The sequence below is a fragment of the Phragmites australis genome, chromosome 11, assembly GCF_958298935.1.
Source record: "Phragmites australis chromosome 11, lpPhrAust1.1, whole genome shotgun sequence".
In the NCBI taxonomy this organism is placed as follows: Eukaryota; Viridiplantae; Streptophyta; class Magnoliopsida; order Poales; family Poaceae; genus Phragmites; species Phragmites australis.
This window is the reverse complement of record NC_084931.1, coordinates 34237278-34257849: the sequence shown is the minus strand read 5'-3', so window position 1 is coordinate 34257849 and position 20572 is coordinate 34237278. Positions and strand designations below refer to the sequence as shown.

Below are 20572 nucleotides of genomic sequence, written 5' to 3'. Positions count from 1 at the left end.
CCCCGAGCATACATATATATACGACCAGGAGGACCCTAGCTAGCGCCTTTTCTCCTGCCACCGCGAATTCCCGCGCCACGTCCATGATGAATTTGACCACCGGAACCAAATATCTCGCTTTCATTTAATTTGTATAGAATCCAATTCAATCCAATCCATTGATCAGCAAGCAGATAAGATTTCAGCCGGGACCCAATTAATTGCCGTTTTTGATCTGGATTTGTAGTATTTGTTACTACTTACATCGTCGGAAATTATCTTGGCAACAGAATAAGCTGAATCCATTATTCGTCCATGTTTGATGCCAATTTTTATATCCCTTGTTTTATTCTTTCCTTTCTCCATCCATCCATCCTCAAATCTGATTTCGTTCGCTCTAAGTGCACCTGGCCTCTCTCTCGACCTGCTTGCTTGGTTCATCCTCGTCTCATTCCTCCTCCTCCTCCTCCTGCAGCTGTATTCGCTCGGCTAGTCGACGGTGGATGGAGTGCGTTGCCTTCACTTGAGTCGTGGCTCAAAGAAAAAAGATGGCGCCCTTTTCAGCTCTGCAAGGAACAGAGTTCTTTTTCTTTAACAGAGATTGTATTGTCAGAAAGGCTGCAGGCATCTGAATCCTCTTGTTTAGCGGTTTGGCAGTTAAGAAACAACCGCTTCGCGACGTGTACCTTGTTGCCTTCATCCACAGGCACCGACCACCATGAATGGTACATGCCTGTGATGATGTGAATGGTACATATGAAGAGTCAATGGTTTCTTTTCCTACCATTCCGGATGGGAACATATACTACTAGTCCTAGTAGTAGTATAATTTAGGATCCGAAATGACACCGGCGTCTTATTATTTTTTCCGAACAATTCAGGGGGAGAGTTCCCCACCAACGTCTTCTTTTTAGTGCCAAACAATTTCTGGCGTCGTCCCTGATGAAAAGTAACGGCACAATTTCTGGCGTCTCCCTTCGCCTGCCTCCGCGCCGCTTGGCAGTCACCCGATAACAACATCAACATGGTTAGGGAGCCATAAATGAGCTACAAAAGGAGATTGGTGACTCAAAAATCAATCATAAATGGAAGAAAAACTAGTAACTATTGACATAAACTACTTAATACTCGTGACTACTGACACAAATTACTAAATAATTTTGCTATAATTTAGAACTACTGAACAACTTTTGGATTAAACTATCGACACTACTAAACAAAACTACTGAATAATTTTACTATGACTTGTAACTATTGAAAAAAACTGACAATACTGAACAAAAACTACTGATATTACTGAACAACTAATGATGCTATTGACAACTACTGACACAAACTACTGAAAATTTTTAAGTAATTTTATTCTGACTTGAAACTACTAAAAAAACTAATGATACTACTGAACAAACCACTAATACTGTTGACAGCTACTAATACTACAGATACAAACTACTAAACAATTTTACTATAACTTGGAACTACTTATGACAACTGACACTATTGAATAATTTTTCTATGAGTTAAAACTATTGAACAGTTACTGACATAACTACTGAATAAAACTACTGACAACTATTGAAGCATCTGAACCATAGTAAATTACTAAAGAATTACTAAATGACCACTACTGAACAACTACTGAGCGGACATGTAGCTAAAATGGTCCTAATAGATCATGATTGTGATTTTGGTGATTAATGACAATATAGTCATTAGGACTAACATGTTTATAAAGAATATATATTAGTAGGTTTCATAGATACAATACATAAAAAAACCACCGTAACCGGGACAAAGATTAACTGAATTGGAGAAGTCTCAGGAGAATTAACCTCACCGGATGGTCCGGTGTTCAGGGTTAAACTCACCAGAGTATTTTGTCCAGAGACAAAGTGAAGACTAATAACTTCACTGGATGGTTCAGTGCTCTGTGTATTCAAGTCATCGGAGTATTTCTGACAAAAGGGGAGAAGGTCGGGGACCTTATAGATAGTTCGGTGATCTACACTGGGTAACACCGGAGTATTTCCTGCAGAGAAGAATGCAAGTGCAGAAGACTGAAGATCAACTCACTGGATGGTCCGATGCTTGGTTTGTGCACACCGGATTATAGCACCGGTGCATTTCTTGTAGAGGTGACTAAAAAGTGTTGAAAAATGAAGAACAACCCACCGGAAGGTCTGGTGCTCTGAAGGTGAAAACACCGAAGCATTTTACACAAAGAGGCTGCAAAGACTCGTATGGCTCAAGATAACTCACCGAAAGATCTGGTAATAGATTTAAAGCTACACCAGTGTGTCCGACATTCATAGAGATATTGTATGGAGTTCCAACAGCTAGTTTCTGAGGTTGTACTCACCGGATGATCCAGTGTTAGTACTACTGTTCTTATCGGATCATCCAGTGTTAACAGCTTTTCTAAGCCATTGGAAAAATGACTAATTAGCAGGTTTGAGGCTATAAATACCCTTTCACTTAGTCATTGGAGGTGTGGCATGCTGCTAGAGTCTACAGAAAGTTCATACATACTTGAGAGGACATCTAAGCCACCAAAGTGCTTAAAATGATCATCCAAGGTAATTAAGCAAAAGATAGAGAGTATTTAGTGCTTATAGGCCTAGAATGAGTTGTAGCTAGGTGCTACAGCTTAAAGAAGGGATCAATGAGTGATCTTAGCTTATACCGAGATGTACTCCGACCCCTTGAAATCTTGGTGACTCTTCGGCATCTTGGGCATTAGTGGATTAAGCTTGTTGACCCCCTGACTTGGTGTGGAGCAACGGCAAGATATGTGTACGGGGACGAGGAGATCATTGCCTTGGTGGCTCAAGCTCCAAAGTAATCATGAAGGCAAGTGAACGAAAGAGCGACTAGTGGTTAGACCTTTCCATGGTGGTTTGATGGCTCATCGTGCTTGAGACCTTGTCTTGGTGACCTGATAGCTCAAGAGCTGTGACCGAAAGAGATTTGACGATCGGGAGCATATCTTTTGTGGAGCTCCAACATGGACTATAGGTGACATTCATGCTATCTCGATACCATGGGATAAGAATTCCTTGTGCCGAGTTTATCTCTTTACCTTATTTACGTTTCCACATTTACATATTTACAATTTACCTCACTAGAGTAGGTTACAATCCTCTTGAGCAGTAGAGTAGACACACTAGATAAACCTAGAACATATTTAGATATAAATTGAGATAAGTTTATCTTGTGAAGTTTTTAGAACCAATTTGGTTTAGATTTCTAAATATCCTAATTCACTCCCTCTTAGGATGTCATCGTTCCTCACAGGACAGCACAGGGGTGATCGACGCTTGAGGACGAGTGGCGGGTGAGCGCGTCTGGGCATGGCACTGAGCAGCGCGTGGGGACGCATGATGGGGTTGGGCTGGGTTGAGCTGGGTTATTCTACACCCTACTACACCCTGCTTGTAAAATAGCAACCACGCGCAAATATATATTAGGGGGGTCCAAATCAGATGAGTCGACAGGTGGCGATATGTACCATTCATCCATTTGTCACGATATATATATATATATATATAGAGAGAGAGAGAGTTTAGGTTGGGACAAACTTGTTTTAAGTTGGAGTGTGTGTGTGTATAGAACACACATCACTATAGAAAATTCCTTCATTGTAGATGCTTTAGGGTGTGTTTGGTCTTTAGGATGGGTTTTCATATGCACGTATCGTATACTCAGGTTGAGTGGAATTATATTTACTAAAAAGAAGATTGTTTGGTTGGTTGTTTCTGTGCAGTTAAGATAAGTTGAGTTTTTATTTAGTTGACCGAATATGAGGCCACATGAACGAATGCAAGAGTTAAGGTTATGATTGGTTACTCGTATGAAAATGATTTTATGACACTAACAAGTAGACCCGCTTGCATGAGTGGATGTAAGAGCCTGTATCCGCTGGGTCAGACTGTGGAGTGAAGCTCGAATCAACTGGGCCGGATGAGAGTGTACATTTGCACCCACCAGGCTAGACTGCAACAAGATGGCTCAAGAAATTCTTGAAGTTGGGTAGTTCTAGAAATTTATGGAGTTAGAGTTATAGGTACATTGAGAATATTTAGATGATCCATCTTATTTCTATTTTAAACTAAAAATTAATTTTTAAACCACTTTATTTTAACCTATAATTTCAAAATCTGACATGAAGCTGGAAGATGGAGCTCTGCGAAACAAGGTTTGAGTATCACTACTGGTTTTTCTTATAAACCAGCAATGATATGTATAGACAATTAACAAGATGTATGTATGTATGTATGTATGTATGTATGTAACGGTTCATTCTCGCATGATTGCATCACATATCATTCGCACACATAAATTATCTCATCTTGACACATTTCATTCATAAATCACCACTATACACAGTCGCATGTCATCCTCATTACACAAGTATCATTCATCCATATACATCAATAAGTCTTCACCCTCATACACAGTTGTTCATTAAGTTTGCAGTAATAGGGATACACAAGAACACAAATCAGTTCAAGTTTTAGTCATATTTCTACTTTTTACTTTTACTAGAAGGGATCGACAAATCTAAGTCATCAGCGTCTAAGGAATAACTCTTACATAGAGTCAGGTTATGGAACTCACCCCTTGGATTGACAACTTCATCAAGGATGAACCCGACATGTTGTTCTTGAATTGTTCTGATTTGATTGATCAGTAATTGACTTGTGTTTAAGTTTGAGACGCTATCGTTGGAAGAATTGAAAAAATTAATCCTTGAATACATATAAAAAATAAAAAAGTAGACATCAATATGTATTTACATACCTTAATATCATCATTGCTCAAATTGTCCCCAATGAATTCGTTCGTGTATTGACATACATAGAACCCATATAAATCATTGCCTGCGTACTGCCTCAAACACTAAAAAATAAAATGAAAACACCAGTGGCACAAAACGGGTCATTTAGTAGGAATTGTGAGACATGGATATTTCATATGTATCGAATAAGTTCGGATAAAGAAATCCTTCGTGCATGAAAGGTATCGAACACTCTTTTTATTGTATCTCCGTTACGTCTTATGCATGATTATAATTAGTAATTAGATTTAGATTCAATCAAATGAAAGATTACTAGAGCAATAATAAAATGATCGAGTTCATCTGTTTAGCTTGTCTACGACGGTTAGTATTGTATTTGACGACATGTTCTCCAAACCATATAATGCATCGAATCAACAAACTCATCTAGATCGAGTACGCCCTGACCACCTGCTACCCCAGAAACTCCTCTTCCACAAGTGTGTCTAGCCAGGTCTAGGCGTGGAACACATCTGCAAGGACCACAAAGGACGCCTCTTGGACACAACTTACAAAAATGTGGAATAAATAATGCTGTAATGAGAGCCAAAAATTTGTATGCGTGCATGTATAATTCTACAAGTATACTAGTATTTGTGCACATGCAACACGTGTTGTCAATATAAATTCAACAAAAGTAATTACAAGCACATGAATATATCTTTCAAGAAAGCAAATCATCAAAGTGTTGTAAAATCATCCAAATTTAGCATACCCTCCTCAGAGCCTAAATGATTTAATTATCCAAATAACTGATTTCATGTAGCTCCAGAAAATGGGAGCACAAAATACCAAATTATCTATTAATAAAAACATGATATCTCTTGTGTATATTGTTCACGCGTGCATTAAAACTGTAGCACAGCTATGATATTTAACCACCTTTCAACCAATACTATATAGAAGAATCACTCCATATTAATCGAACATATGAAATTTAACTGAAGTAAAATATGAAAATTGCAGTTGAAAAATACAATAGTCGGAAGTTAAATAAGTGCATATCATGCGAGTCTAAATGATTCCATACTTGAAAAGTGAAAACAACTCTTGAAAATATCTTGTGCCAACTGCTAGCTTAATTCTTGCACTATCTTTCGTAGGCTCATCATTATTCTTCAATTCCAATATTCTGAGTAACAAGAAAAAAAGAAAGTATTCGATCCATGACCACCTAAATATAACATAGCAAATAACGAACTTTTTTTCCACATAGATTGTGTTTTGAACCGGTATTATAGCATTTCAACAAACAAGAGGTGTGCATTGGTGTTCATGGAAGTTAGAACCAATAAAACACAGAAAAAATTAGTCTGGTATACAAGAACACAAACAATCCTTCGTATCGTAAATCAAATGACGGAATGGATGCCTCACCTCGCAACATGGGAAGGAAGTGGCCACCGGTATAGGATCATGGCATGGGACGGTTGTGGATGCGCAATGGCGATGTGGGACGATCGTGCCCCCTCCCCCTCGGAGGTGGCATAGGTGGAGTGAAGTAGGAGATCAGTATAGACGCATATGTGAGGTGGTGATGAGAGAGTTATGATATACGGGAAAGATTTATGAGAGGATGAAGTTTCTAAATTGATCATGAATAATTGATTGGATAGTATTTTGAAAGGAGATTAATTAATTAATGGATATAGATAGAATGAAATGATAGTGTATTAAAGATATTTAATGTTGATAGCATCGGCTAATTGATTACAGATACAAATAATTGGAGGTTTCTAATTTGATTAGGGTGAAGGTGTCGGGTGTTGCATCATCTGCGGATCTTAGCCGTTAGATGTAATGGCATGGCGTGAAACAAATCTTGGTTGTTAGATGCGACTGATGATGATAGTCCTGAGGGTGTTGTTATTCCGTGTACACATTTTGAGGTGTTACATAGGATAGTTTCAACCCGTGTTGCTCCATTATACCGCTCCATCTGTCTTATCACTCAACAAGCGCTAGAAAGTTCCACTTTGCTAAGGATCAGGAGCTAGCAATTCCATCGGCTCCTCTCTCCTACCTGCTCCCATCCACGCGTCGCTCATCTATATATAATGCATGTCTTCTGGACTGAACAGGATTACGTGATTTCATTTGGCGTATAAATTGATCCTTTAATTTCCTCTCTTTAGGTTGATTGGATTGACAACTGGGTCGGAGTACGTTGCAAGTAGTGGTACATGCTAGAAAGGATGCCTGTATTGAAAAGCGACATGCATGTCTTTTGTTGGGCCACGCCAAACCTAAATTTCTTTTTCTCCGATCCTTTGTTGACTCTATAAGTTATTATATATAATGCATACTCCTACTCAACTTGTTTGCTTGATTTAGCATCCATGTCGCACACACTTCTCTGCCACCACGCACATTTTCAATGGAGATCCAAGCTTCAAAGATTCAATTCAACGCATGCACATACGTACGTTGACCTTGATTGCTGGATATATGCATGGTGACTTTGAGTGAATGGTGAGGACAGAGCCTTTAATTTCTCTATGGATTTCCTACCAATTCATTCTCATATATATATTTGGAAGCTAGGGTCCGATCGAACTCAAGCTAGCTACTGTATATGCTTTGGCGTAATTCTCACTGGTCGTCAATGCTTGGATCTCAAATTAAGCCTCCAATCCCACCTTTATTTATTAGCTATTGCAATCTTTTAGGCTTTGAGGTACGCCGTGTGCTAAAATAACTTTCTTCGTAATATGACATCATAACGCCTCCTCTCATCCTATCATCGTCAGTAATTATTGTGGTGTCAGTAGTTCTCAATTGTAAAGTAGGTCAGTAGTCCTTAATTTATTCACTAGTTTAAATTTGTTCTAGATTAGTTAATAGTTCTTAATTATTCAGTAGTTATAGGTACTACGTAAGAAATCAGTAAAGTAGACATCATATTAATAATGACTGCTCAACATGCGTTACTAATGTCCTATTAGTGGCGAGTCTAATAAGAACATATCACCAATGTCCCTTTTGATCGGGACTCGATATAGAACCGTCACTAATGAGTGGTCATTAGTAACGGGTCGTAACATGATCCGTCACTGATGATAATAGTGACAGTCATTAGTGATGGGTCACAACTTGACCTGTCACTGATGATTCAGTCATTAGTGATGGGTCATCCTAATTATTAGTGATGGATCAACTTGTAATCCGTCATTAATGGCCAACTTCAATCACTAATAAAGGTATTCGTAAATATTTTTTTATTTTATTTTTCTCTTATTTTCTCACCTCAATAGCACTAGAATAGTAACCATAGTATATTTCTGCTCAAGTTTGATGTAAGGGGTGACGGCTATGTACACAAATACGTGTTCCAAAAATAGTGCAAAAACTTCCAGGGGCAACAATCTTTCAAGCTGTTTTGGCCTAAAAAATTGTTGAACCCGACAAGTGGGGAGAAACGGATGTAACTTTTGTTATAAATGTCCGTAGAGTAAAAAAACGTCGAAATCGGAGTTCGTATGCAAAAGTTATGTCCATTTTATTGAGTACACTTCAGGTCACCTATCAAATTATAATCCTTGATAAAATTTAGTAAAATTAGTTATTAGTGACGTGTTATAACTATGACCTTCGGCAAAGAAGGTTAAAAAAGATAAAATATCCGGTTTCTATCACAACTTAGCAGAGGTGGTAAGGTGGCTACCCGTGTGAGTAGGAGGTCGCGGGTTCGATTCCTATGAAACACAAACTTGAAAATAATGTGAAAAATGTATAGTTTGCGAGGCATATGAGATGGGACTGCATTGGGATGGTTCGGTGAATTTTTTTTTTTTGACTTTTTGTGTCAAAAAAATACGAAAAATATTCATCGGTCATTAGTGGCGGGTCAAGATTAGAACCCGTCACTAATGTTCAGTCAATAATGACGGGTCACGGTTATGACCTATCACTAATAACCTCATTAGTGACGAGTCATCACTCGTCACTAATGACCTATCATTAGTGACGCGATAAGAGTGACGGGTATGAAACCCGTCACTAATGACTTTTTTTCACAAAGTGAGGTTAGTCAGTAGTCGAGTGTTCAGTAGTTTTAGATTAGTCAGTACCCATGTTTCAGTAGTTTAGTAGTTTCCGGTTAGTCAGTTATGAAAAACTGTTCAGTAGTTCTTGGTTTAGTCAATAGTCAGGTGTTCAGTAGTTTTAGTAGTTCTAGGTTAGTCAGTAGTTACGTATTCAATAGTTTTAATAATTCTATATTAGTCGGTAGTCAGGTATCCAATAGTTCTGTATTTGTTAGTATTTAGGTATTCAGTAGTTCTAAGTTAGTTTATAGTCCTCAAGTGTCTAGTAGTTTCAGTAGTTACACTAGTTCTAGGTTAGTCATTAGTTAGGTATCCAGTAGTTTTAATACTTCTAGGTTAGTTAGTAGTCGAGTGTCCAGTAGTTTCAGTAGCTCTAAGTTATTAAGTAGTCTTTAGGTGTTTGTTAGTCTAGTAGTTTCAGTAGTCCTAAATTGATCAGTAATTCTTGTGTATATTCAGTAATTTCGCCAATCAACCAATTTCACCCGTCGATTGTAGCACGTGGCCGACATCCAACCAATCTAGGCTAGATTGATCAGTAATTCTCGTGTATGTTCAGTAATTTCGCCAATCGACCAACTTCACCCGTCGATTGTAGCACGTGGCCGACATCCAACCAGTCTAGGCCATCATGCATGCAAAAAAAAAAAAAGGCATGCATACGTGCAGGCATGCAACCACTGATCAAGGATCAACTCACAACCACGAATAATGGATCAACTCGCATGCATACATGCAAAGAGAAATCGTATGCATGCGCGCCGAGCACGAGGGACTCCATGCATGCCCTCGGCTAGGTGATTGGCACGCTGCCACACATGGATACGTGTAGTGTGTGGGCTGGACGGCTGGGAGTGGCGCGCTGACACGAGTACAACGTGGCTGGGTGGGCGCGGCTAGGCTGAGCCGAGGTGTAAAGTACTCCCTCCTCCGATTGGTAAATATAGATCGTTTTAAACTTGTGTATATAAATTAAGAAAGTAGATTAAATGAGCTTATTATCTTTTATTTATTTTGTATTAGAAAAGATAACTCATTCATGTGTGAGAGTGGTACCATTTATTAAATAAGGGTAAAAAAGGAATAAAAGAGAGAAAAAAACGCATAGAAGTTTGAGAATAACTTATATTTAAAAAATAATTGAAGAGGCTAAAACGACCTACATTTACAATCAGAGGGAGTAGTATATATATATATGTATGTATATGTGTATGTATATATATATGTGTGTATGTATGTATGTATGTATGTATGCTGCCTGTCTGTCTGGGCAAGGTCGTTAACGGCGAGACAGACAACCGTTGAGCTGAGGATGCAGCTAGCTACAGCGCACATGCATGCACCAGACAGTCTAGCTGCTTGATGAATCCCTGCCAGGTGTTAGCTACTTCTTAGTCGATCGAGCAATGTACTGTATGATTGATCGATCGATGGATCGATTCATACCGTACCTTCCCAACTGACAACGGCCAGTCTAGATGAACTAGCTAGCTTGCTTGCTAGCGAACAGGTCGAACAGGGCCCAGTGAGCTTCCTAACCTCGTTTAGGTGGAGCAGCCAGCCGAACATTCATTCTTTCATTCCATGGAAGAACGAATGAATGATTGCATACAGATACAGAAACAGCTAGCAGATTCTGACCTGTAAGGGGCCGGCCGTTACAGCCCAACTGATTGTGCAGCCTCTTCCTGCCTGTTCATCTGCCGCAAACAATTAAAAGAAACCTTCAATCTCTCTGCTAGCTTTACAGTGGTATCTAGTACTATATTTGGCCTGGTTAGTTTCACGTGAACTAATCATAGCCTGCTCCAGTTGTTTGCCTGCCTGCAATGATTAGTTTAATATCTGCTTAAGCTATGCTATATGATGTATTGCCGAATCCGAATTTCTAAACGCCTCTCCGCTGCAGCGACAACATATACATGTAGCTCTGTCTGCTGCCATTATATATAGCTCGCGCGGGATTGCACAATGCTGCTGGGCGGTATCTGAAACCGAGACAAGGAGGGCGATGAACAGCAGAATCAATGGAAGCAGCAGCAAATTATGCATGGAATAAGGGCGGTGGTCCTGCTTTGTGTCTCCTCCTGCTGCTCCGGACAGAGCAGAGCCAAGAATGGCAAACGACACCGCCCGGCCTCACCACTACCCGCCGGCCACCCTCGCGCCGCAACCGTCACACCATCACCGGGCGGGCAGTCGACCGGGCACCGGACCCCCCTCCTTCCCAACTCTCACGTTGGCAAGAGATGAGGGCGTTCGATCGCCGGTCGAGCCAACCAGACCAACTGCCATGGCGCAACTCCTTGTGCCGATACTGCTCCTCCTCCTGGTCTCCCACGTCCCCGTCGACCCCCTCAGCACGCTCCTCAACGAAAAGGACGACGCCGTCAGCTCCCCCTCATCATCACAGTTAGCGCCTGCACCATCCGTCCGCAGCAGCGACAATGACGACGACAAGGAGGAGGAGAAGGAGCAGGATGAGGAGAAGACGACGGAGGGGCTTGTGTCCTTCACCAACGGCACGGGGTCGTACAAACGCATGCCCCGCAAGTTCGTCAACGGGCACAACATGGTGAAGGCGCGCTACGCTACGGCGTGCCGCCGATGAAGTGGAACAACAAGCTGGCGCGTCATGCGCGGCGGTGGTCCAACGCGATTCGCAGGGACTGCGTGCTCAAGCACTCGGGCAGCAACTGCGGCGAGAGAGCAAGGACGGGTGGAAGGCCACCGCCATGGACGCCGTCCGGAGTTGGAGTGACGAGGAGCCCATCTATGGCAGGCTGCCGGGCAACTGCACCGGCGGGCGCCACGCCACTTCGCGCTAATGGTGGGCGAGAAGAATCGGCTGCGGCCGCGCCGAGTGCTACCAAGGCGGCGTCTTCATCACCTGCATCTACTACCTCCGCGACCACGACTGACAAACTCTCATTCATTCCTTGCTTCGTTACAAACCTACAATCTACATATTCATCGTCATCCTTAATTCCTTATGAGTGAAGAATCACTCACTATTAACCAAGAGCGGAGTGAGTCCAGTCCTGCTTTGCTCCACTGATGCTTGCTGTTTTTCCTCCCCACCCTCAAATTTGGTGCGTGCAACTCAACACATATCACTCATCCGCAATGTGCAAGATAACCGCATTACATGGTCATGTTCATGTCCACTCACCTCCTCACCCATGACGCTACACATCCTGAAATTCAACAATCAGGAGACTAAATGTCCAGTGCACTATCGAAAATAACCACATTCCATCTCGCGGCGGTCAGTGAATGACGGGCTTCAGTGGATGCGCTCTTAGCTTTGACAGGTCCAACCTTGCATCCAGGTCTTCATCCACCTCACCCACCACACTTCTGCAACACACAAGGCATGAATGCATGAGATCAACAACCAGATAACCTCATAAAGATTCAGCTTCAGTTAGGAAGAATACTAAACAGATCTCAAAAGAATGCAGGCAGTACTAAACAACTCTTACGAGGGAGCAATCAAAATCTCAAAGGACAAGGAGGAAATAACATACATGTTGTCACCCCTGATAATGTACAAACCAAGAACAAGCTGTTGAACTCCCTCCTGCAAGTACAATAACACTTGTCATGAGGCTGAAAAATTCCAATGTGCTGCTAAATTCTCATGCGTAGCAGAAACTAGAGAATAATGAGAGACGCATATGCAATATGCAAGTACACGAGAAGAATTGGGTAACTGCTTGAGGTTTCAACCCACTTGCGCAATCAATAATACTAGATAATTGGTTGAGGACACTATCAGGACCTAAGAGAGAACCATCAGATATCAACAGCCTACAGATCCTTAGTGCCATGATTACGCACTGCTGAACAGAAAGGCATTTAAAACTTGGACTTCTAAAGACAAAAGTTGTATCATGGAAACATGTGCTGAACCAACCGTTTCTAAGAGAGCAATCCTCCAGAGTTCCTAGGAAAATATTTTTTTCCAAACAGGGATATGCCTTAAAAGATCGCTATATGTAGGTCACTGTGCAAACAAAGGAAAATGGAAAGGGCATCTAATGCGGCAAAAAGTTGATTTGGTTACATATAATAGGTTAGCTAATAGTTTGATGTTAAGAAATCTTCAGAAATGTTGAAGGCAATTACTTGAAACTTGAACAAGTGCAGCATAACTTCCGAAGCCATCAGAGGGTTGCAGTGTCATTTTTAAGCACTTAAAACACACTTGGCAGTATATAATATTTCACCAGAATAGTTCAACCAATCCTTGAAACTAATATGCCAATGCAGGGTGACACATGGTTCACTATAAACTCCTGCAGGAAATCAGTGTCCAGCTTTAAGGTGACTAAAATATGTCACTTCTTTTTTGCAAATTTTGAAGCATCATGAAATAAATCGGTTTACAGTACCATGAAAGGGAACTAGAGGTGCCTTGGTGGGTTTGTGGGGGTGCATAAGAGTAGTGTCTAGAATTTGATCCCAAGCCATGCAATGGTGAAAGCATCCGAGATCACAAAGGAGGGGACAAAAGGGGAACCAGTGCAGAATTCTGCCCAATGAAAGCATTCCGAAACCAAAACAAAGACAACTTTTGCAATGGAAAATGTACTGAACCAGACATATTTCTCAAGGTATCCTGACAAGGAGTCCAATTCTCAGGGGAAATGCCAGAACAGAGCGCTTCAAACCGTAGAGGCATAGTCACAGATAATGAAAGGAAAATTGGCTGAATGCCTCGTCAACTAGTGGTACAAAAGTTGCCCAATTTGGCAGCACAGATACCCCTTGATATAACAAATAACGGGGGTTCTGGAGAAAACTGAATATGCGGCGTAAAATAACGAGGTGCGTGTGTGAATAGAATTGATTGGGCACCTTGGTAGAATAGACCCTCTCATGGGACTCGTCGAGGATAATGTTGGTGGCCTGATCGAATCCTCTCAACGTTCCCTGCCGAAAGAAGAAGCACATCAGCACTAGCACCAGATGGTACAAGTGAGCGGCGGGAGGATGCTTACCACGATGTTGCGGCCATCGTTGGTGATGACGGAGATCACCTCTGGCAACGAGAAGAAGAAGAAGAGAAGAGCACCCGTCAGGAAAGAAGAAATCGTGGTAGGTCGCTTGGGTAAGAGAAAGAGAGAGGTGCGTGTCTGGTGGTACTCACGGTCGACGAGCGACTCGAGCGCCGGGCCTCCGGATGCCATCCGCCGCCGCCGCCTACCTCTTCCTTTCTTTGTCGCCGGAGTTGGATTTTGGACGCCGAAAAACCCTAGCTAGCTACCTAGTCTCTTTTCTTCTTCCTCAGCGGCTCAGCTCATTCCCTTCTGGGCTGGGCTGGGCTGGGCCGAGGATAATGACCTTTTCAGCCCAACTCTTGGAGACAAAGCGAACGAGGCCTGCAAAATTCACTGATCCAACTCCGAAGTAAACGCCCTCCTTTAAAAAAAAAAAAGAAATCGCAAAACTGGAAAAGATATGGTGAGAACGACATGGATGTTTGCTTGCCGTTCCAAAACCAAACAAATCCTTCTGAATTTGTCTCGTGTTAATACCACCTTCAAGTATAACATAGTCGCAACAAAGTTTCTAAAATAGTTTCAAATGTGACTAAACAACGTCACGGTACAAGATTCCACAATGCCAACTCCAAAATTGTTGCCTGTCGGGAGCCTCATTTCTTCTTGGTGAAGAAAAAAATTTGTCAGCAACCCCGCATGCAGTGTTGCAGTATTGTTCACTAGAGCTGCAACTTACTCAATTCATCCACAGTTTAAGGGCCCTATCCTTCCCACCAGATGCGACTTTTTCACCGTCCGGGCTCCAATCCACAGCGTAGACCTTACAAGTTTCACATGTATCACGCTAAATGATCTGAACCTTTCTTGTTACTATTATGCTCATGAACTCAAGTAGATCAAAGAAACGAGATACCTACCTCATCTGCGTGACCCGGTAAGTCCTGTTTCAACTTGTGTGTTCGAATATCCCAAACCTGAAATGTAGAAACATAGGATGCATCAGCGCGTAACAGATTTTCATTCACAGGAACAAGAGCGATGCCACTCAAGATTCTAACTGGCAAGCATGGGTAGGAAGCATTTCCAATAGATACCTTTAGGGTGGAATCCTTGCTTCCACTAAGTAGAAGCCTACTGTCGGCAGACCAGCTACAGACAAATAATGTCAAGCACGGAATGACCGAAAGCTGGGGAATGTTTTTTTCAGAAGGAAGAAAAGAGACAAACTCACCTGATCTGGTAGACATCTGCAACGTGCCCTCTAAAAGCTGCAATAAATTTACCTGTGATACCATTCCATAGCTTAACAGATTTGTCAAAGGAGGCACTTGCCAACCACTGCCCATCAGGGGAAAAGTAAACATGGTTCACGAGCTGCAAATAGCAATAAAAATGAAGGGGTCAGTTCTAACCATGGCTACAACCAAAGAAATAACTACAATTTACTCGAATATGTTCCCGTGAAAAAAATTACTCGAATATGCAATCTTAGAAATATTACTTGATCAAGTTGTCTGGTAATTTATGGAAAGAAGTCCTAGTTGTTTTAAAAACTACTGTCAACTGAGTATGGATGGAATCACCCCAATAATTTAATGGAGGTCGTTAGTCATAAGTGTCAACTGTAAAGCTAATAGGAAAATAAACACCAAAGATTTTTGAATTTGCCCTCGCTAAGACAAACATATGTCAAGAAATACATGTATAACTGAAAACATACATACTAACACAAGAATGTTTTCTGAAGCTAATGAGATGAGACACTATACCTTCTGATGACCAGTCATGCGAGCTTTGGGTTGTTTACTAATGGTTGGTTCCCAAAGAAACATCGTAAAATCATCAGAACCAGATACTAGTCTCTCAGGAGCATTACCCCTCATCTTCTTGTATCTCACAAGAGCTGCCTAAACATAAGAGATTGTCAGGTGGAAGAAAAACCGTTTCAAAAGATTATCTTTATCATAACAAGGCTGCCATTCTTGTATCTTAAACTAATTTACTGTATGGACGTGCAATGATTAAAATAATAAAATGAAAGCACTAAGTCAGAGAGCCATCGAGAATACTTCTTTCATTTCCTCTGTAGTTGAATATGTCTTGCCAGTATGGTCATATGCCCCAGTGCGGAGAACATATTCTGTGCTCAAGGCAAGCGAATTCACCCAGTGCCCATGACCCTGAATAGGTAGACAATAATTGCCTTAAAAATGAAAAGTAAACTATGATTTGATAGTGTGATGAGATTCCACAAGACAATTAAGTCAACTGCAGGCAATGCGCTACTGAACAGAAGTTTAACTTCCTTATGGGAACATAAACATTCGCATAAGTTTGCAAATATAAAATGGACTGATACACTACCTGCAGTGTCTTGACCAATTTTCCCTGGGAAGTTTCCCATACTTTGATTAAACAATCTTCAGAACTGCAGTACAGAAGCATTGTTTTAATAATTGTAAATATAACTTGATGTGAAGAAATCCATAAGCCAGCAAATACACTTTCTCATTGTGTATCATTTGCAGTAACAATAGAAGCACTTATAGTCAACAAACATGATAAAGCATACAAAGTGAAAAAAAGGGGGGAAAAATGTAAGCAAACAAGCGTTCCTCCTGGTTGAAAGAACCTCAACATGTTACCCATCCAGTAGTATCATTTGCAGTGACAATAGAAGCACTGATGGTAAACAAAAATGAGTACGCATACAAAGTGAACAAGAAAAAAATTGTAAGCAAACAAGCATTTTTCCTGGTTGACAGAACCTCACCATGTTACCCCATCCAGTAGTAATTACAACAACGGCAAATCTAAGAAATTATCTGGCACACCAGGAGAGGGCTTTGGTTTCTGTAGCTGAGAACTGTTCAAATTGTTCTTGTTCATGATCCTCGAAAACAAAACACTAAAAATTCGAACATGGACAGAAAAAGGGAATGAGTCCATGGGAAGAATCTGCAATGAATCTAAGATGAAACGACAATTTGCTCTGAATGACGAAAAGACAAAAGCAGAGTTTCACGTATCATATATTAGCAAGTCAATTTTTTATTTTACTCAAACTCTGTACAATAACACTAGCAGTAATGTAGTGAGGTACTGAACCATGATAGCATCATCAAATTTTTGTTAGTAAACATCAAGTTTTTTTTTAAAAAAGTCCAATGATATTTCTCATGGTAATAAGTGAAAAGGTATGGAATACAAAGGACAAAGCCATAAACTTTCTTCCATAAAAAGAAAAGGACTAATAATTCAATAGTCTTACCCTGTATAAATCAAACCATCTCCACCCCACTTGACGCAGGTCACTGAATTAGTGTGACCTGTAAGGGAAATAACACACTTCCTTGTGGTAGTGTCCCAAATGCGTGCATCACCATCCTTGCTTGCGCTTACAAAGCGGCGGCATGGAGCTTGCAAATGAACTGGCTCCCAAGATACAGCAGTAATCCATTTCCTGTGTCCCTATTTTGTGACAGGCCACAACAAATGCTTACCGGACAGCAAGAAAAAAGAAACATCTGAAAGATATGAAGTACGACATCAATGTGTTTCTTTTTTATCAATTTGCATACACAAATTTAAGCTACCAAGAAAGGAACGAATTTGTGGTATCTCTTCAATTATCATCTATTTCTAACAGTGGTTCGTAAAAAAACCATGCTCAGCAATTGGCGCAGAGCCTAACAATAAAGAAATGAAAAGCTAGCGTAAATTATGAATTCGTCGTTCATTAGGCCTAGAGGTCATCAGATAAAAAATGCATGATCTTACCGTAAGTGGGGAGCCCAACTGCTTCCCAGTTTTTGGGTCCCACAATATAAGTTCTCCCGACTTGCTTCCACTAACAAGATGTTTCCCATCAGGTGACCATGCAATGCAGAGAACCCAATTTTTGTGGCCTGAAATACGCAGGGTTACTGACAAAATAAGAAAAATGCACTGTGCATATGCGCAACTGAAACTACCCAAGAGTCTCATAACTTATACTCGGAGGCAATGAAAGCACATGTGAGAAGCACAAATCTCACCACAGTGTCACAATAGAAACTGCAAGGCTTTACGTACAAAGCATAAAGTATGTCATAACAGAAACTATGTACAGAAGATAAACTTTCAATGTGTTTAAATGTCAATAAAGCCGTATAGACTTAAAAATGGTTCACACAGTGCGTTCATACAAGAAATGAGTTTGAACGTTCTATGTAGGCTGAAAAAACATTAATGTGATGTGTTAATTACAATGAATGGGGTCTGCCATTCTTTAGTAGTTCCAAAACATCAAATTCACATGTTTGTCCCGCAAAACTGGTATAAAAAGACCATCAGTGTATTCTAGGATACTAATCCTCACTTTGTCAATTACATGTCCGTTATATTAATTAGACATGTCCGTTAAGTTCCAAAAGTAATTTATAGGTTTGCTGTACAAGTGAGAAGATTAAATTGGCCAACTTGGTTGTGGGCACTCTATGTAAAGACCACATTTAATGTATGAGCAACATGAATACAAATTACCAACAAGCAAGGATACTAAGCATTCACCTTTGCATGTGAACAATGGAGTCTGTGTATTCAAGTCCCAAAACCGAACAGTGGTATCACCTGAACCACTAGCCAAACATTTTCCATCAGGGCTAAAAGAAACAGCTAGTACAGCTTCTGTGTGGCCTGCAGAAAGAGAAGATTGTGTGCATATCATTCCAGCCGTGTTTACACATATGTAAGATGATATAAGAGATGTTTTCTTTTTTTCTTTTTTCTTTTTTGAGAGAGAGAGAACAGGAGGGGCAAGCCCCTACTGGTTAGATATATTGATTAAGAAGAAAAGGTTTATGTGCAAAAGCACCAAAGGAAGAAGATAATAGAATGAAACAAAACAAAAGAAAACAAATTAACTAAAGCTTCTAGGCAGATATTATTGGGTTAATTTATCATGATAAGCATTTACTAAAACAGTAAAAGCAACAATTGCGATCATGAGCAGCCCACCCTTAAAGATACCTTTATATGTTCCAAGGTCCATCATTCAAAAGTAGATAGATGATAAACTGTTGAGCGTATGGAGATATGGTCTAACAAGTGTCGCCATACAAAATCATTCTTCATTAAGACAACACAATTTACAATTATAATTTTGTTGCCGAAATAAAAGCCACTGCCATCTTTAGTTCCTTAAATTCACCTTTGGCCATTGGATTATACATGCCATCTTAAGCAAATACCTAAATCAGAATTCACAACCCCTTAAACATTTGTTAAAATCAGCATATGGCAATAAATAAGCAACAAAAGGCAGGACTTGCAAAGCCAAGGCTACTGATTCAAAGCAAAATCATCATATGGTGTAATATCCATTTGCTTTCCTCAGAGAACAGTTGTAAGCTTGCAATGCTACACATGAATCGATACTTGGACAAAGCACTAGCTATGTTCTTTCTCAATAAAAGAGAATTGATTATGGATAATGAACAGAATAGCATATAGACATACCAGCAATTGTGGCAGAGCATCGGTTGACTGGCCTGATCCGGAAAAGTGCTTGTGGTTGATATACTATGTGCAGAGTAACCTCGACATTGGCTTTATTTAAGAAAGGGAAGGATGAAGCAAAAATTTAGATGCCACCCCAGCCTATATGGCTTCCTTTCGAAAAGAATAAGCAAAAGGTGCAGACGAACTGCTGAGCGCATCTCACCGTCCTTTTGCTGCATGTAAGTGCCAAGCTGAACAGAGAGCTCTTCATCTCCAATGTAAAAGGCATAGGGCAACTTGTCCTCCTGAAGTAAAATATCCGACCACGAAGTTGTAAAAGCTTTACAAACGTTAGCTCATAGCATTGGTTTGTATTTATAGTTTATGGGACCAAAAATATTCAGTGTTCCTCTGATCAAGAAGTTGTGGAGTTACAGTTTTAAATCATGCCACTCCAACATACGTGTGGTCCTGTTACATACCGTTTGGACGAGGTTGCCCAATTCATATGATGGCTATGTTTGGGGGAGCGAGGTAGGAGGAAAAATGAGACGGTATTGAGCAAGTGTTGATGACATACATTGTGGAGGAGGTGATTGACAATCTCCTGGAGCTGCGGCGGGCCGACATTCTGCGGCAGATAGAGGGCTGCGCCGAGATGCTCTCCTTCAGGACTAATCAGCTGGCACATGACGCTGGTGTTAGCGTTGGTACCAGGTGGGGCTTGGTGATTTTGGTTGTCCATCTGAAATTCAGTTGAATCCCCAAACAAAAATTTTGGACAGTAAACTGCACTCGTTCTTCCTTGGGTAGATTGACCTTGCAACGCTGAAGAAGAATAGAATGTCTCAATTGATGTCTCATTTGATAGATGGATTGGATTAGCAGGGTGCAACGTAGCAAAGAAATCCGCAGGTAACTGAGTGCAGAGAAAAAGGATTTTGAGCTAAGGGCTACCGGTACAAAGAGAAGCAATCGACGCAAGTCCGGATGGATCTCCTCGACGACCAGCAGAGGGGCGGGAAGAGGAGGAGGGCGGTGGACTGGCTTCTTGTGACCCCGTCGCCTCGCCTCGCCTCGCCGATGAACAAAATTGTGGCGGCGGCGGTGGAATAATAGAGACAGAGAGCGCGCCGCGCAGGAAAGGAAAAGAAAACCCTGCCGTGTCCCCCTAAAATTTTGCAGATTTCCAGCTTTACCCCTAAACCTACGAGAGAAGT

The 20572-nt window shown here is 40.9% G+C and overlaps 3 protein-coding genes across 5 annotated transcripts; 1 reads left to right on the top strand and 2 right to left on the bottom strand.

Annotated features, from left to right (window-relative positions):
* Positions 1-11155: 11155 nt before the first annotated feature.
* Positions 11156-11473, top strand: LOC133884199 (uncharacterized). The gene has a single exon (XM_062323543.1). The coding sequence runs from the start codon at positions 11156-11158 to the stop codon at positions 11471-11473; it is 318 nt and encodes a 105-aa protein (XP_062179527.1).
* Positions 11474-11950: 477 nt separating this feature from the next.
* Positions 11951-14171, bottom strand: LOC133885062 (sm-like protein LSM8). The gene is made up of 5 exons (XM_062324696.1): positions 14018-14171; positions 13869-13909; positions 13726-13800; positions 12393-12445; positions 11951-12222 (listed from the first exon to the last, which is right to left on the bottom strand). Exons 1-5 carry the CDS (start codon positions 14055-14057, stop codon positions 12132-12134), a joined length of 300 nt encoding a protein of 99 aa, XP_062180680.1. The 5' UTR covers positions 14058-14171; the 3' UTR covers positions 11951-12131.
* Positions 14172-14365: 194 nt separating this feature from the next.
* On the bottom strand, positions 14366-20520 carry LOC133885059 (notchless protein homolog). Of its 3 annotated transcripts, none has more exons than XM_062324692.1 (14): positions 20310-20490; positions 19933-20180; positions 19576-19657; positions 19371-19460; positions 18423-18548; positions 17652-17779; positions 17143-17342; positions 16236-16299; positions 15941-16051; positions 15641-15778; positions 15103-15245; positions 14789-15020; positions 14608-14691; positions 14366-14530 (listed from the first exon to the last, which is right to left on the bottom strand). In XM_062324692.1, exons 2-13 carry the CDS (start codon positions 20095-20097, stop codon positions 14608-14610), a joined length of 1563 nt encoding a protein of 520 aa, XP_062180676.1. In that variant the 5' UTR covers positions 20098-20180; positions 20310-20490; the 3' UTR covers positions 14366-14530. The 3 variants fall into 3 exon arrangements, with proteins under 3 accessions (XP_062180676.1, XP_062180677.1, XP_062180678.1); XM_062324693.1 differs by having other exon boundaries at positions 14366-14691; positions 14789-14845; positions 14966-15020; positions 20310-20472; XM_062324694.1 differs by having other exon boundaries at positions 14366-14691; positions 20310-20520.
* Between the last annotated feature and the right edge of the window lie 52 nt (positions 20521-20572).